The sequence below is a fragment of the Martes martes genome (assembly GCF_963455335.1).
Source record: "Martes martes genome assembly, chromosome: 13".
In the NCBI taxonomy this organism is placed as follows: domain Eukaryota; kingdom Metazoa; phylum Chordata; class Mammalia; order Carnivora; family Mustelidae; genus Martes; species Martes martes.
In genome coordinates this window covers 84,792,609-84,807,056 of record NC_137901.1, presented here as the reverse complement: position 1 = coordinate 84,807,056, position 14,448 = coordinate 84,792,609, and the positions used below count along the sequence as shown (strand labels likewise).

Genomic DNA, 14,448 nt, shown 5'->3' with positions numbered 1-14,448 from the left:
GGGTTAACATTGTCTTTCCCTGCTCTGAATACATGGCCCAGATGAAGTTCAAGTTATGACTTGATAAAAGTGTCTCTTGGTACCTCTGGATCCTGCTTTAAAAGGCAGGTGTATGTATGTGTGTGTTCTATCCTTAGCTGAAGCTGACGCTGGACTAATTGCTTGGACTAACCCATCAGAGGCCACATTGCCCTGATGCCATTTGCCCCCTCTTCTTCTGGAACATAGGGAGCAGGAGGGTAACCAATATGCCAGAACCATCTGCCTGGCTCCTAATAATAAATTGTGAGAGGAACAGGTTTCAGGCAAGCATTGCTTATTAAAAAAAAGAGAGAAGAAGAAGAAGAAGAAGGCTCTTCTCACACCCGGGCAGCCATCTGCCATGTCCTCCACATGTGCCAAAGTAGTGGGAGGAGGAAAGGACTGCAGGGGGTGGGGACGGGAGAAGGTGCCACTGGGTCCCACACTGCCAGCCGGGTGGCTCACACATTGGCTTTCTTTTTGCCCATGTGGACAGGATATTGCAGAGACAGAAAGAGAGGAGCACTCACTGGCTTTGACCTCCCCGGTGTCTGAGCATAGCGAAAGCACAATTCCTTCAAGATGCCGATGGTAGGTATCAGCTCCTGTGTGTGGAGCGCTTCCTGTGGGTCAGGCACTGTGATAGGCGCTATACACATATTAGCTCATCTAATCCTGAAAACAAATCTGTATGCACCCATTTTATAGATGAGAGACTGGAGGCTCAGAGACATTAAGTGATTAACCCAAGGTCACACAGCAAGGCCGCCTCTTCAGTATGCAATAATGAGGCCCAGCCTCCTCTCTACCCTGGCAACCCAGAGCGGGTTTTCCGTGTAACAGATAAGCAGTTGACATCACCCAAGGGTGATCTTCCACCTCTAGTCCTGCCCCCAGATGCCCTCCTGCCCTCTGCCCTTGAGCTGAAATGTAGGCTTCTCTGATCACCTAACCCGTTGCTCAGTGCCTCTCCCCATCTCACCCAGCCAAAGAAGCACAGGAGAAAAAGCTCCGAAACCATCCCGGAACCTTCAGAGAAGGTCAAAGAGCAGCTGGCTGAGGCTGAGCTTCGGAAGCTGAAGCAGCAGTTCAGGAAGATGGTGGAAAGTCGGAAGTCCTTTAACTTCCGTTCCCAGCAGCAGATCTCGAACCAGCGGTAAGTGATGTTCAGAGTTTCATACTGAGTGAACTTGGGAGAAAACTTTGGATTTGGTTTCATGCAGTTTGCCTTCTCATGTCGCCTCTGGGCAGTGACCCGATTCTGAAGCCCTCCTGGGTACCTAGGTGGGACAGGTTCAGTGGCAGGGGGGATTTATTCTCAGAAGCCAGCCTGTCACCAGGACTCCAAGGGGGAGCAGGATGCCCATGTCTCAGGGAAGGACCCAAATGAAAAATTCCGGTTCCTGTTTCTTTCTACACGTGGGTTTTGTTCTTCCGCGTCTTCATCTCAGCGTTGGCTGGTGGGGAATGGCTGCCCCAACTCCTGAGCTACCCTGGACGACACCTAGAGGCCACCGCTGCGGTGACTCAATTCGAATCCCAAACTCCCAGGAAGGGGGGAATCTGATTGGCTTAGCTTGGGTCAGGTGTCTACTTCTGGCCCAATCAGCTGTGGCCAGGGGGCGGGGACTGGGCCTTAGCATACAAAAATGGCCCTTGAGGTTCGCTCCCATGGTTCTAGCAACTGGAGTGGGGGTAGTAACCAGAGAGGAGGAAATTACCAGGCTGCGGCTATCCCGAAAGATGTTTCCTGCTGTGCGTCGTTGTGGAGTCTGCAAGATCAAATATTTGAAATTGGGTTGTCCTAGAAATTACGATGTGGATAGATTTTTTAGACAATAGAAAAGTGTTCCCTGGGGTTGAATAAACAAATATCCTCAGATTCCCTCCAAAAGAATGTAATTCCTTAGCTACAGCCGTAACGTTTATACAGACAGAAACTTCCCATTATTAGAAAGAAAATCTTACTGTTGGATGTTGTGTGACGTTCAGAGGGTAGAGGAAGCGGGGTGGTTCAGATTTTCAGTGGATTTAATTCACACAGAGCTAGTCTATAGGGGATCTTCATGCGAATTATAAAAAGGCACCCTTTCTCAAGACACTTTACTGCCATCTGTTGGAAACACTGTCATTACGTAGGGATTTTTTTCGAACAAGATGAAGCATCCCCCAGGAAAGTATAATAAGTCAAGGAATCAATGATTGTTTTTCAAGCAGATAGAGCTCCCTTTGGATGGTGCAGTCCACAACCTGCACTTCTGTGCCCGGTAGGCCTGATTCACAGCCTACCCCTGGTGAGCATCAGGAAAAGCCTCCTCCCTTGTGGGTCTTTGATAGTTTTTCTTAAATCTTACCCTTAGTTCTACTTTTACCCCAGTCCATTTGATCTGGTTTCACTGTGATGGACCTGAAAGGGAAGGGGTGGAAAAGTGGAGATCTAGATTCTTCCAGTGCAACACCTGTAAACGGGCCAGGACTCAGAAGAGCTCAGTGAGGTGCCTAGATTGCAGTATTTAAGGAGGTGCTTTTTCCTCAGTGCTCGTCCTGCACCTGTGTCCCCCGAGAGTGAAGGCCTCCTTAAATTTAGGGGTACCTCACCCCCAGTCCCAGCCCTGCTGATGAGACAGACAAAACTTCCTTTTGCTCTTACTGTGCCCTCCCAACTCCCAACTCCCAACTCTGGTGAACTCTCCTGCTCTTTTTTTCTCTTCACCTTAACAAAGACCCCCTCCCAAGAAGGGCTTAAGAGGGGGAGAAAGGTCCCAGCTGGTTTAGAAGACAAGCAGTTCTAGAATTAGGGGTACGCTCCCACATGTGGCTATGTACATTTGTAGTTGATGAAAGATGATTAAAAATTCAGTTCTTCACTTGCACTAGCCATATTTCACGTTCACTAGCCACATTTCAAGTTCACTAGCCACATGTCAAGTGTCCAACAGCACTTATGGTGCCTGGTGGATGCTGTTGAACAGTAGATAGAGAACATTCTTGTCATTATAGAAATTCTACTGAACATTGACACCTGGGTGGCTGTTAAGCGTCTGCCTTCGGCTCAGGTCATGATTCAGGGTCTTGGGATCCAGCCCAGAATCGGGCTCCCTGTTCAACGGGGAGCCTGGTTTTCCTCCTTCTGTGCTCGCTCGCTTGCTCGCTCTCTCCCTCTTCCTTGCTCTTGCTCTCTCTCAAACACATAAAATCTTTTTTAAAATGTGCATATACCTGACTTGAGGATCTTGTTACATAGCAGATTCTGATTCAATAGGTCCTGGGTTGGGGCCTGAACTTCTGCATTCTTCCAAGCTTCCAAAGGACATCGAGGCAGCTAGGCTGTAGGCCGCACTGTCCGCTGCGTCAGGTCCCCAGACTTTGCCAGAAACTTGGCCTCAGCGCCATTTCCCGTTGTTCAGTTGCCATCGCCCGAGCCTTTTTTCCATTCAAAAACCCCTGTTTGTCCGCAGTCCTACCCCTGTCCTCTCCAGAGGAGGGAGAGGGAGAGAGAGGAGGAGACTTGTGTCAGCCGATTTCATAAATCATTAGCACCCTGCGTAGAGAAACTGGGGGAGGTTGGAGGTTACCGCGCACCTCTGTGTTGATGCAAAATTGAAAATGCCTGCCTGATGGGCTTGCCTCTCATTACCAGAGATAATTGGCTGTGAAGTCTGGAAAGAAAGTCAGCAAAATCAGACAGATGCCTGTGAGCTGCTGGCAAAAGAGAGAACACCCCCCACCCCCACCCCCGTAGGTAATGGGTTTTGACAGGCACAGCTGCAAATTGTTCCCTAGGAAGAAAAGGCCCCCTAGCGAGGGGGCAGAGCTGTGGGGTTGCAGGCGGCCAGAGCTCTAGACCCGGACCTGAGACCTGCGGTAAGCCCCCCGCCACCCTCCAGGGAGGGAGGTACGTCTCTGCCTCTGCTTGCAGCGCTAAGGAGCCTGGAGCAGCAGAGCGAGGTGAACTCCGGGGCGCAGGGTTAATGACGTGCTGCTTTCCCAACAGCAAGGAAATCAAGGCCCTGCAGGACGAGCAGGATGAGATCACTCTGCTTTTGGGTCTCATCAACTCCTCAAAGAACTTGGATCTGAATGAGAAAAACTACATGGAGCTGTGTTTCCTGCTGCAGACCAAGGACGACTATGAGGCCCTGATTAAATCAATGAAAGTGCTGTTGGCAGAACTGGATGAGAAGGTGTGGTCTTTCCCTTGGGGTGTTAACTGGAGCGCGGGGAGGAGGGGGCTGGAATGGGGGGGAGTACCCATGATGCCTTTGGCCAGATCCCACGCCCCATGTTCTAAAAGTGACCGTGCTTCCTCCCCAGCCTTGTGACCTCTACTCTCCTGGTCCATTCCTCCACTGTGTTTTCCAGCACCTTCCCTCCCCACTCAGAGTAAATTCCCAACCCTACTGTGCCAATCAGGAGAGGTTAGGTTATGCAGCAGTTAACACCCCTACCCTCAACCCAGTGGTTTAAAACAATAAAGGGTTCTTCCCCGTTCATGTTATGTCTCTCATGGATCGGCTATGGGCTCTTGTATCTTCTCATCTGGGACCGGGCAGATGGGGTATCCACCATCTTGAATATCGCTAGGTGTTGTGACAAAGAGAGTTCTGGAGAGTCTCACACTGGCAATTGAATACGGCAGCCTGGGAGTGGCACATCCCTTCTGCCCATGACCCAGAGGCTCAAAATTGTCTACCAAATCCATATATACTCCAACTGCCCATCCCCTAAATAGTCAACTCCACCCATCCACAAAAGGGCCTGGGAGGTGCATGTATCCAGAAGGCAAAGAGCTGGAGACATTTGCTGGACCGTGTTAATGGTCCTATCCCTTACTATGTCTTGAAAGGTTCTGCATGTGGTCTAGCCCCAGCCTGCCCTTCTGTCCTCATCCCTTGTCATTCCTTTCTCAACTCATCTCCCCCAGCTGCAGAAGACTTGTTTTTTTTTCAAATATGCAAAAACTGTTCTAACCCCAGGGCCTTTGCACATGTTACCCTGATCCCTGCTTCTCATCCTTTATGGCTCAGCCTAAATGTGACTTTCTCAGGAATGCCTTTTCTGTACCCTTTCTCCTGATTAAAGTGTATCCCCCTTGGCATTAGTTAGGTTCCTGGTCAAAAAAAAAAAAAAAAAAAGTATGCTCAGTAAGGTACTTTGAGGAGAGTTTTATGAGGCTCTATTTACAAGGGTATGAGCCCAGAGTAGGGACACTGAAGCCCTGTAGGGTTAGCCGCAGTGGGCAGGGCAAACACTCTGGAACCTGAAGACAGAGAGCAAGCTGGGGCAATAAATACCCCAGCCTCTTTCTTCTTGCCCATGGGCTCCCAGTGCAAGGGAGTCATCATGGGCTCCTTCTGGATCAGCCTCCTGGGTCCCAGAACAGGGTAGGTGGGATAGAGTGGAGAGTGAACCTTGTGGGGGCAAATAGAAGATCTCCCCAAACTCCCTTACCTCCACTCATGACATCCCATTCCCTCATAGCCCTTCTCCCAGTGGTAATTAGACTTTAACACAGGAGTCGTCTGTCTCTAACCTGTCACCTTCAGGAATGGCAAAGACCATGTCTGTTTTTTTCCTCTCTCTACCCATCCTGTGCCTATCCCATTGCCTGGCACATGGTAGGTCCTCAATAAATATTTACTGACAGAGAATCTGGAACTCTCTTTCCATATTTCCTCTGCTTCAAACCCTTCAGTAATTTCCTTTTTTTCTTGAGCTCAGAGCCAAACTCTAATGGTTTGGTTTGTTGGCTCAGCTGCTTGCATCTCTCCTGCCCCCCCCGCCCCCCGCCCCCTGTGTTCCGTCCACACTGGCCACTTTCATGAGCCCATAGTGCTGTCTCTCACTTGCAGGCCTTTGTACCTGCTGTTCCTTCTGCCTGGATTACCCTTCCCCATCTTCTCTGCTTGGGGAGTTCCTCTTCATCCTTCAGGTCTCAGCCCAAATGCTCCTTCTGCCGGATGGTTGTCCCTTCATTTCCTTTCCAGATGCCCCTGTTGTCCGTGTCTAAAATACTTTATTTATCTCCCTTTTCCCAGGACTAACTCTGCTTCGTAGCTCGTTTCCAGCCCTAGGTTATAAGTTTGTGTGAGGGCAGGAACCATCACACTGTCTTGATTGCCATCATACCCTTTGTTGTCTGGCACAGAGCAGGTGTTTAATAATCAGTGATGAATGAACAAATGAATGAATGAATATATGAATGAAAGGGAAAGGCAGTAACAGTGAAGAAAGTGGAAAATTGAAGAAAAGATGGGGATGTGGGTCCCCAGAAACAGTAGGCAAGCTACTTTTTTAAAAGATTATTTATTTGTCAGAGAGAGCGAGCACAAGCAGGGAGAGCAGCAGGCAGAGGGAGAAGCAGGCCCCCCGCTGAGCAAGGAGCCCGATGCAGGACTCGATCCTAGGACCCTGGGGTCACGACCTGAGCTGAAGGCTGATGCTTAACTGACTGAGCCACCCAGGCGTCCCAACTATGTTGGGATCCTCAAGAGAATACAGCGCTCACTGCCCTGTACAAAAACCCTCTCTGCCGAGTTCCGTCTCAAGGTGGGCAGGACCCAGAACCCCCTGCTGCTGTGCCCACCTCACAATTTCCAGAACTATTTCCTTGCTAGAGGTCACTGGAGGCAGGGACCTCCCCGGGCTCTGCCTGGCCTCAAAAAGCAAATAAGCCTGTGCCTTTATGCTGAAGAGAGCACCTCACATAGGTGACATATTCCTGTTGGTGGCCTTGTCTTTGTCTTCCCAAAGACAAATCGAGGCCTAATTACTCTCAGCGTCACAAAAGCAACGTCTGACATAAAGGCACCAAAGGGAATAGGAGGCTGAATTTAATCACAGGAGCCACAGGGACAGCGTTGACACACACCTTCCTTTGAAGAGGGGCTGGAGCCTCAGGTCTCTGGGTCAGCTCAGGCAGGAGCGGGCATGCCTTCAGGGCAGGCAACACTGCAGGCCAGGGAGGCTGCCCTCCCATCTGTTGAACCGAGGTTGTGTTGAGAGTGCTGCCTGTGCAGAGCCCAGGAGGGGAGAACCAAGTAGAGCAGACTTCTGACTGACTTGAACCAAAGCCTGGCTGCTAATATCACTCCTAAACAGCCTTCACGTGCCTTGTGAGATTATGTGAGTCCCAGCGGTTCCCTTGATGCCTGATCATCTGAGCGGCCATCTTGTTTGATCTGAGAACAGATTGGGCTACAAGCAATGTAGTTCTTGACTAAAAGTGGCTGGAAGAATAGAAGTTTGTTTTTCTCACATAATAAGAAGTCTGTCTGGACAAAGGTCATCCCAGGGATTTTTTTTAGTAGCTCTGTAATGATGGGTTGGTCTTTTTCTCTCTGATCCTCTTGGTCTCAAGATGGCTGCCAAAGCTTAGCTGGTGTGGCTTCTCATATCATCACATTCAGTGATGTGAAGAAGGGGTGAGGGGCTGGTTCTTACACTCTAATGAGGGAAAGAATATTTCACAAAATCTTTCCAGCTGATTGTCCTTCATTGGCCAGGGCTAGAGTATATATCTAGCTATATCTAGTATATATCTATATATCTATGTATCTATTCTAGATCAAAGGCAAAGGGAAATGAAATTCTTATCGTTGGTTGGGGGTAGACCCAAATTCTTTCCTGCCAGCTATGGCAAGAGTGTATGTCACTTACTTGAAGTCAAAATCAATGATCCTAAGGGCGTGGTGTGTGAGGAATGCTTTTGGCCACAGGTGATATGAAACCCAACCAAAAGAAGCTTGGACCAAAAGGTGAGTGAAATGTGCGCTGGTAAAAGCAAAACTTCTAAATTGCCTCATTTTACCCAAACTGGCTAAGTGTAGTTGAGTTGAGCATGCATTCAAGAAAGAAATTAAAATTCTATTTGTAGGAAAAGAAAGAACATTGCAGTTTTTATTTTAGCATGCTTACATTAGTGAACTGTAGAATTTGTACCCATACAGATGTTAATTTAACACAGCTGGGGGTTTTCTTTCTCTCTCTCCCTTTTTTTTTTTTTTTCCAGATTGTTCAGATGGAAAAAAAAATTACAGACCAGAAACAGATCTTCGCAAAGATACAGGAAGCCAATGACCCCCGGAAACTGCAGAAGCAGATCCACGTTCTGGAAACCCGTTTGAATCTTGTACGTAAGGTGTTCTCTGCAGCTTTGCAAACAGCTCTGCCTTCCCTTGCTCAGAGTAGAGAATGATGTCTGTGGAGCCATTAGCAGAACGTACCCATCCTGTTGGTTGAGTCAGGAGAAGGTGAACTAATGGCGTTCATACAAGCCAGGCAGCCTTTTAGACTCATCACCCACTCTGTTCCACCCACTCTGTTCCACCCACTCGGCCCATTGTTACCCAAGGTGCCTTTCTTCTTCTTGCTCTCCGCACTTTATGCACCATGCTGTTGCCCCCATGTCCTCTATTCTAATCCCCCACCTCTCCTGGGATGACTATTTTTAGTGCCTTGACTTAAAAACTTGCTCATTTTTAAAAAGCAGCTCAAATATTACCCTTCAGCAAGCAGAATCAGTGAGACTTTCTTCCCCCATTGCAATCTGCTCATGCCTCTATTAGACCTAGTGCTTTTTGGTTGTTGTTGATATTGTCTCTAGGAAATATTCAGCATAGACATGCATAACTTGATAAAGAGAAAAGTGATATTTACTGATCACTTCAATTTATAGCAACTTCTTACATTAAACAGGGTTCTCTAAATTATGAACTCGCTTACACAAAAAAGGAAAATGGACTGGCCATAGAGCAGGAAAATTTAGGGGCAAAATTGGGGCCTTCAGGCATAGCTGGATCCAGATGCTCCAAACATGTCTTGAGGATACTTTCTCTGTCCATCTCTCCTTTGGGTGGAGATGAGTTCATTCTTGGGAAGCCCCCAATGTGAACAAACACCAGCGGAAGAGGACCATCTCTTTCCTAAGAGTTCAATCACAAGTTCCAGGGAGGGTTCCCATTGAGCCATCTTGGATCAAGTGTCCATCCCTCAACCAATCACTGTGCTCAGAAGAATACATGGGCTTGAGTCACATGACTACCCTTGGATTGCTCCCCCTCCCCCAAGTCAAGAGAGGACAGCCCTATCCAACAATGTGGACTGAGAGCTGAGAAGAAGTGGTAAAAAAAAAGCAAAAAGAAAGGAAGAAAGAATGCTGAGCACATACAAACACATTCTAGTCTGACTAGTGAAATAATAGTTCCCACAACATAATCCAGTAGAGAGGCCAAGTGAATCGATTTGGAGGGAAGCCTGTCAGTGCCTCACTATACAAAGCTCTTAGCTTCCCCCAAACTCTGACCACCAGGCTTTAACCAGGGATGGCTGAAGTTAATTGGATCTGATTTCTGTCTCCCAGTTACCTGGAAGTGGACTGAACGCAGGGCAGTGTCTTTTTAATATCCATGCCGAGTGATTTGCACCCATGCCTCAGCGGGCCTAGGATGTGTGTTAAAAAGTAGATTCCTGGTTTTGAGTCAGAATCTGTAATTCTTTAGATTCACTGGTTTTGAATCAGAACCTGTAAGGCTTAGCCCCAGGCTTCTGCACTATTAAACAACCTCGGTGAAACTGAAGGTCCCCTTGGTTAAGAATCATTAATGCCCAGTACAGTGTGAGCCTCGGAGTAGGTACTTAGCAAACATCTGTTGATGGAATGAATGAATGAATGAATGAACAAATGCATGGATGATTTTTTTTTTTGCATGCACGATTTAATGATGACTTGTCTACAGAGGTGTGCTTTTTTGTAATAGATCTGTTTAGAGTTTCTGTTTCTTCCTGAGTCAATTAAGTAGTTTGTTTCTTTTTAGGAATTTGTCCATTTCATCTCAGTTATCCTAATTTGTTGTTTTACAGTTGTTCTTAGTACATTGCCTTATAATTCTTTTTATTTCTGTAAGGTCTATAGTAATGTCCCTTCTTTCATTTCTGAGAGGAGTGCTGCTCCTTTACTTCTCAAACGGGTCCCCTTTACCCCCTTCCCTGACCAGATCTGGCTGTGCCTTTTGGTAGATTGGGTAGCCATCTCTTAAGGTTATTTCAGGGTCCCAGAATAACCCAGGACTTAAAGCCTCCTCCACTTACTCAGTGGGGTCTGAGAGTCCTCCCATTTTTATCCCACGATCAGAGGATAGGTAGCATGTCAACAGTCCTAGAGTAAAATTCACACTAAAGTGTGAAGGACTAATGACCAATATCTTCTTAACGATAAGTAGAAGATAGAGAAAGAATAAGAATGACTCTGTTCCTGGATTCCCTTCCCTTGTGTGGTGGCCACAGAAATATCCTACAGAGAAACACAGGGCCAGGAGTAGGGCTAGGCAAATAAAGAGCCCAGGATGCAAAATTTGAGGCACTCACTCTTAGGCTCATGGAAATGCAGCGCTGACACTGGGAGAGTGAGTACCTTCTTAAATTTTGCATTCTGATGGTGTACCTTGCCTTCCCCCTTTTTGCAGAAACCCAAAGTTTCTCAGAACATGCTTTGGAAAACTCTGATCGAAGCTACTTTATATCCATTAGGAATATTTTCTGCCTTTGTTTCTTTTCAGTGTCTACGTGAGCACTTTGCATAAAAACTTTTTTTAAGATAAATTTAATGAGATGTACAGAAAAGTGGAGGGAATAAAATAATGAACACCCACATGCCTATCACTTAGATTTAATAATCGGTAACATTTTACTATATTTGTTTCACCCTTCTTTCCTCTGAAGTATTTTAAGGTAAATTACAGACATCGTGCTATTTCACCCCTAAATACCTCTGTTTGCATCTCCAAAGATCAAGCGTTTTCTTTCATAGCTATGAAACCATATCACACTTTACAAAATTAATACCATTTCCTTAATATTGCCCACATTAAAATTTCTCTGGCTGGCCCCAAAATGTCTTTTAAAGTTGGGGCCAATCAAGTTTCACGTGATCGTTAGGTCTTTTAAATTTATCTAGTTGAGAGCAGTGGTTCCCAAGCAGAGATGATTTTGCCCCTAAAGGGACATTGTCTCCAAACAGAGACATCTTTGCTTGTCACAGCTGGGTTGGGGGCTGTGCTGCTGGCATTCAGTGGGTAGAGCGTAGAGATTGCTTCTTTAACACTCCAAGCACAGGATAACTCCTCACCACAAAGAACCATCCGGCCCCCAACAGTGCTCTACAGCTTTTCCCAGCCATCAACCGGTTGAAGGGTCTGAGTCAGCTGTGATATAGAAAGTTCTACCTTCTGGATTCGGCTGAGTGTTTCCTAGTGGTGTCATTTACTTTTTCCCCTCTCCCCTGCCATTGCTAAAAACTGGAAGTTAGGTATAAAAGTCATCAAGAAATTTAAAATCTAGGGAGTTGGGGGCGGGGGCCAAGAAACTTGCCTAAGACCACTTAGCCATGGCTCCTGGGTGGCTCAGTGGATTAAGCCCCTGCCTTCGGCTCAGGTCGTGATCTCAGGGTCTTGGGATTGAGCCCCGCATTGGGCTCTCTGCTCAGTGGAGCACCTGCTTCCCCCTCTCTCTCTACCTGCCTCTCTGCCTACTTATGATCTCTCTGTCTGTCAAATAAATAAATCATAAAAAAAAAAAAAGACCACTTAGCCATTTGGGGGCCAACTTAAGCCTCTCAACCCAGCGCTCCAGCCTCTGTGCTGTGGACCTCCGGCGGGAGGTTGGGGGGAGACCTTCCCACCCTTTGGCTGCCTTCTGGAAGCCTGTCTCGTGCCCCAGGAGGGAGCTCAGTTTTGAAGCACAGCCCTGCCCACAGGTCACCGTGCACTTTGACAAGATGCTGACCACCAATGCCAAGCTCCGGAAGGAGATCGAGGACCTGCGGTATGAGAAGGCTGCTTACGACAACGTGTACCAGCACCTCCAGCGACGCTTGCTGATGCAGAAGAAGACCATGAATATGGCTATTGAGCAGTCTGCCCAGGCCTATGAGCAGAGGTGGGCTGGGGGGAGACCGTAGGGGCAGAGATAGCTCTTAGCCTCCTGCTGAGCACCTCTGCCCCTGGGCTTGTGTCCTGAGGGATCTTACATCTTCATCGTAACTCTGAGCGCTGACTGTGTGCCAGGCATGGGGCTCGATGCTCTGGGGATCATTCAACCCTCACAGCTGCCCCGGGGGGTTATAGCCATCTTTTATTATAGACCAGGATATGAAGGCTTTGAGCTGCTGAAATACTTAACCTGAGAGCTAGGTAAACAGTGGAGGGTTGAGATTCAAACCCTTCTTCTGGGCCCTCTCCTCCAGATGCCCCTGCCTTGAGTCCTGGGTTATCTCCTGGCCTCACACTTATAGGGGCGAAAGGAATATTAGTTAGGCTGTGAAGAGCAAAGGTCTTGGAGTTGGAGAGATCAGGGTTTGAATTCTGGTTCTGTCACTACTATATTATTGTAGGACGCTTTGGGGGTTAGTGAGGATTAAATAGTTGTGTATATAAGGATTGGCTGGGCCACAGTAATTGACAAGTGCTGATAATGATGAGGTGGTGGTGGTGGTGGTGGTGGTGGTTGTGATCATGGTGGTCATGGTGGTAGAGGTGATGGTCGTGGTGGTGGTGATGGTGGTGATGAAGGTCATGGTGATGGTGATGTTGGTGGTGATGGTGGCGGTGATGGTCATGGTAGTGGTGATGATGGTGATAATGGTGATGGTGGCGGTCATGGTGGTGGTGATGATGGTCGTGGTGGTGGTGGTGATGGTGGTGGTGGCGGTGATGGTGATGGTGGTGGTGATAATGGTCGTGGTGGTGGTGGTCATAGTGGTGGTGGCGATGATGATGACAGAAGGATCATTTCCTGGCTATGGTCTAGAGCTCCAGTCACTCAGGTAAGGAGGGCTGTTCCTCCGTTCCCGGGGCCTCCATGAGTAAAAGAAGTGACGGTGATCGGCAGCAATTCCCTCCGGTCTGGTAGGGAGAAGGGAGGGGAAAGGGAGCCTCTGGACACTCAGACCCTGCCCCACCTCGCTCAGGCTGGAAGCCATGGCTCGGATGGCCGCCATGAAGGACCGCCAGCAGAAGGACATTTCTCAGTACAATCTGGAGATCCGAGAGCTGGAGCGTGTCTATGCTCATGAGACCAAGCTCAAGTCCTTCTTGCTTATCAAGCTGAATGACCGTCTGGAGTTCGAGGAGCAGGCCAAAAAGGAAGAAGGTACTCTCCGGGCATTCTTTCTCGCTCCCTCTCAACTGAGGGGGCCCAAGTCCTTCTGAGTAGGGTTGTCAAATTTAGCAAATAACATTATGTCTAGTTAAATTTAAATTTTAGATAAACAGTGAATACATTTTTAAAATTAAGTAAAAGGTTATTGCTTATCTATAATTAAGGCATAATTATACTTGAAAAAATGTATGGTTTGTCTGAAATTCAAATTTAACTGGGTGTCCTGTATTTTATCTCCCATCCCTAACCCACAGGCTGTGTCCTTACTCTGAGACTCCCCTTCCATGTCTGGGGGAGCAGACTTGGGTGTTGGGTCCCCAGGACCACCCCCAGCTTTGGTGATTGGCTAGGAGGATTCACAAGAGTCAGTATGCAGTGACATGCATGGCTACGCGGTAGGGACCCAAAGCACACGCAAGCAAAGAGGAAAGCCACATGGGGCAAAGTCTGGAGGAAATCAGGCACAAGCTTCCAGAATCTTCTCCCAGGGCAGTCACATAGGACATGCTTAATTGCCCCAGCGTCCCCCTGTGACATTTATGAAGAGGTATCTACTAGGGGAGCTCATTAGAGCCTCCATCCCTAAGATCTCACTGGGGGCTGGCCATGTAGGGGTCCTCTCCCTTGTGTACCCCAGTTCAGCCTCCTGGAAGGAAAGCACGTGTTCAGCATAAACCATACACACCATCCGCACGGTGTAACCACAGTGAGGCACTCCTAGCATTGAGGGAATGTCTGATAACCATCCACGGAACCATTTACCATTAAAGGGCCCAGATGCGGCCAGGGGCCAACCTTGCAAGTAGAGCCCTTTCTGAGGCCAGCAGTCTCACGGCTGTTGTTTTTACTCTCTCCTGAACAGACTGAAAAGTCTGAGCTCTTCAGAGCTCTTCCACACCCTGTGGAAGCTGTATTTGTGTTTTGTTCTTCTAACATCTCCAGTCTCCTCCTGCCTTTTCATTTGGGACTGTGGCGTAGCAGAAAGTGTGTTTCTGAGAAACCCCACCTCTCACTCTCTAAATAACAACAGGTAAAGGAGTCGCAGGGCCAGATGTGCCTAGGAAGATCTAGAAAGATCTTTGTGATGGCCCTTTGGAGGCTAAATCAGAGACAAGACTGAGTTCAGGAAAGGTAGGGCTGTGGCAGGCATTAGGCGGGAGAGAATGGAGCTTGGAAAACTTTCTTGGCTCTAGTTCCTTAAATTTGCCAAGGTCTGAGCCTGCCAACAGGATTTCCTTGACCTTCACCCTGCTCAGATGTCACCTCCTTTGA

General features: G+C 47.9%; 1 protein-coding gene across 1 annotated transcript in view; it reads left to right on the top strand.

The window, feature by feature from the left end:
- Positions 1-1,016: 1,016 nt before the first annotated feature.
- Positions 1,017-14,448, top strand: part of CCDC63 (coiled-coil domain containing 63) — a gene marked incomplete at its 3' end in the record, with an annotated part of 28,340 nt that continues 14,908 nt past the window's right edge. The window contains exons 1-5 of the mRNA XM_080821638.1: positions 1,017-1,177; positions 4,016-4,205; positions 8,033-8,152; positions 11,774-11,955; positions 12,986-13,167. Of these exons, the coding sequence (XP_080677764.1) occupies positions 1,119-1,177; positions 4,016-4,205; positions 8,033-8,152; positions 11,774-11,955; positions 12,986-13,167 (733 nt within the window). The 5' untranslated portion in view covers positions 1,017-1,118. The remainder of the gene's footprint in view (positions 1,178-4,015; positions 4,206-8,032; positions 8,153-11,773; positions 11,956-12,985; positions 13,168-14,448) is intronic.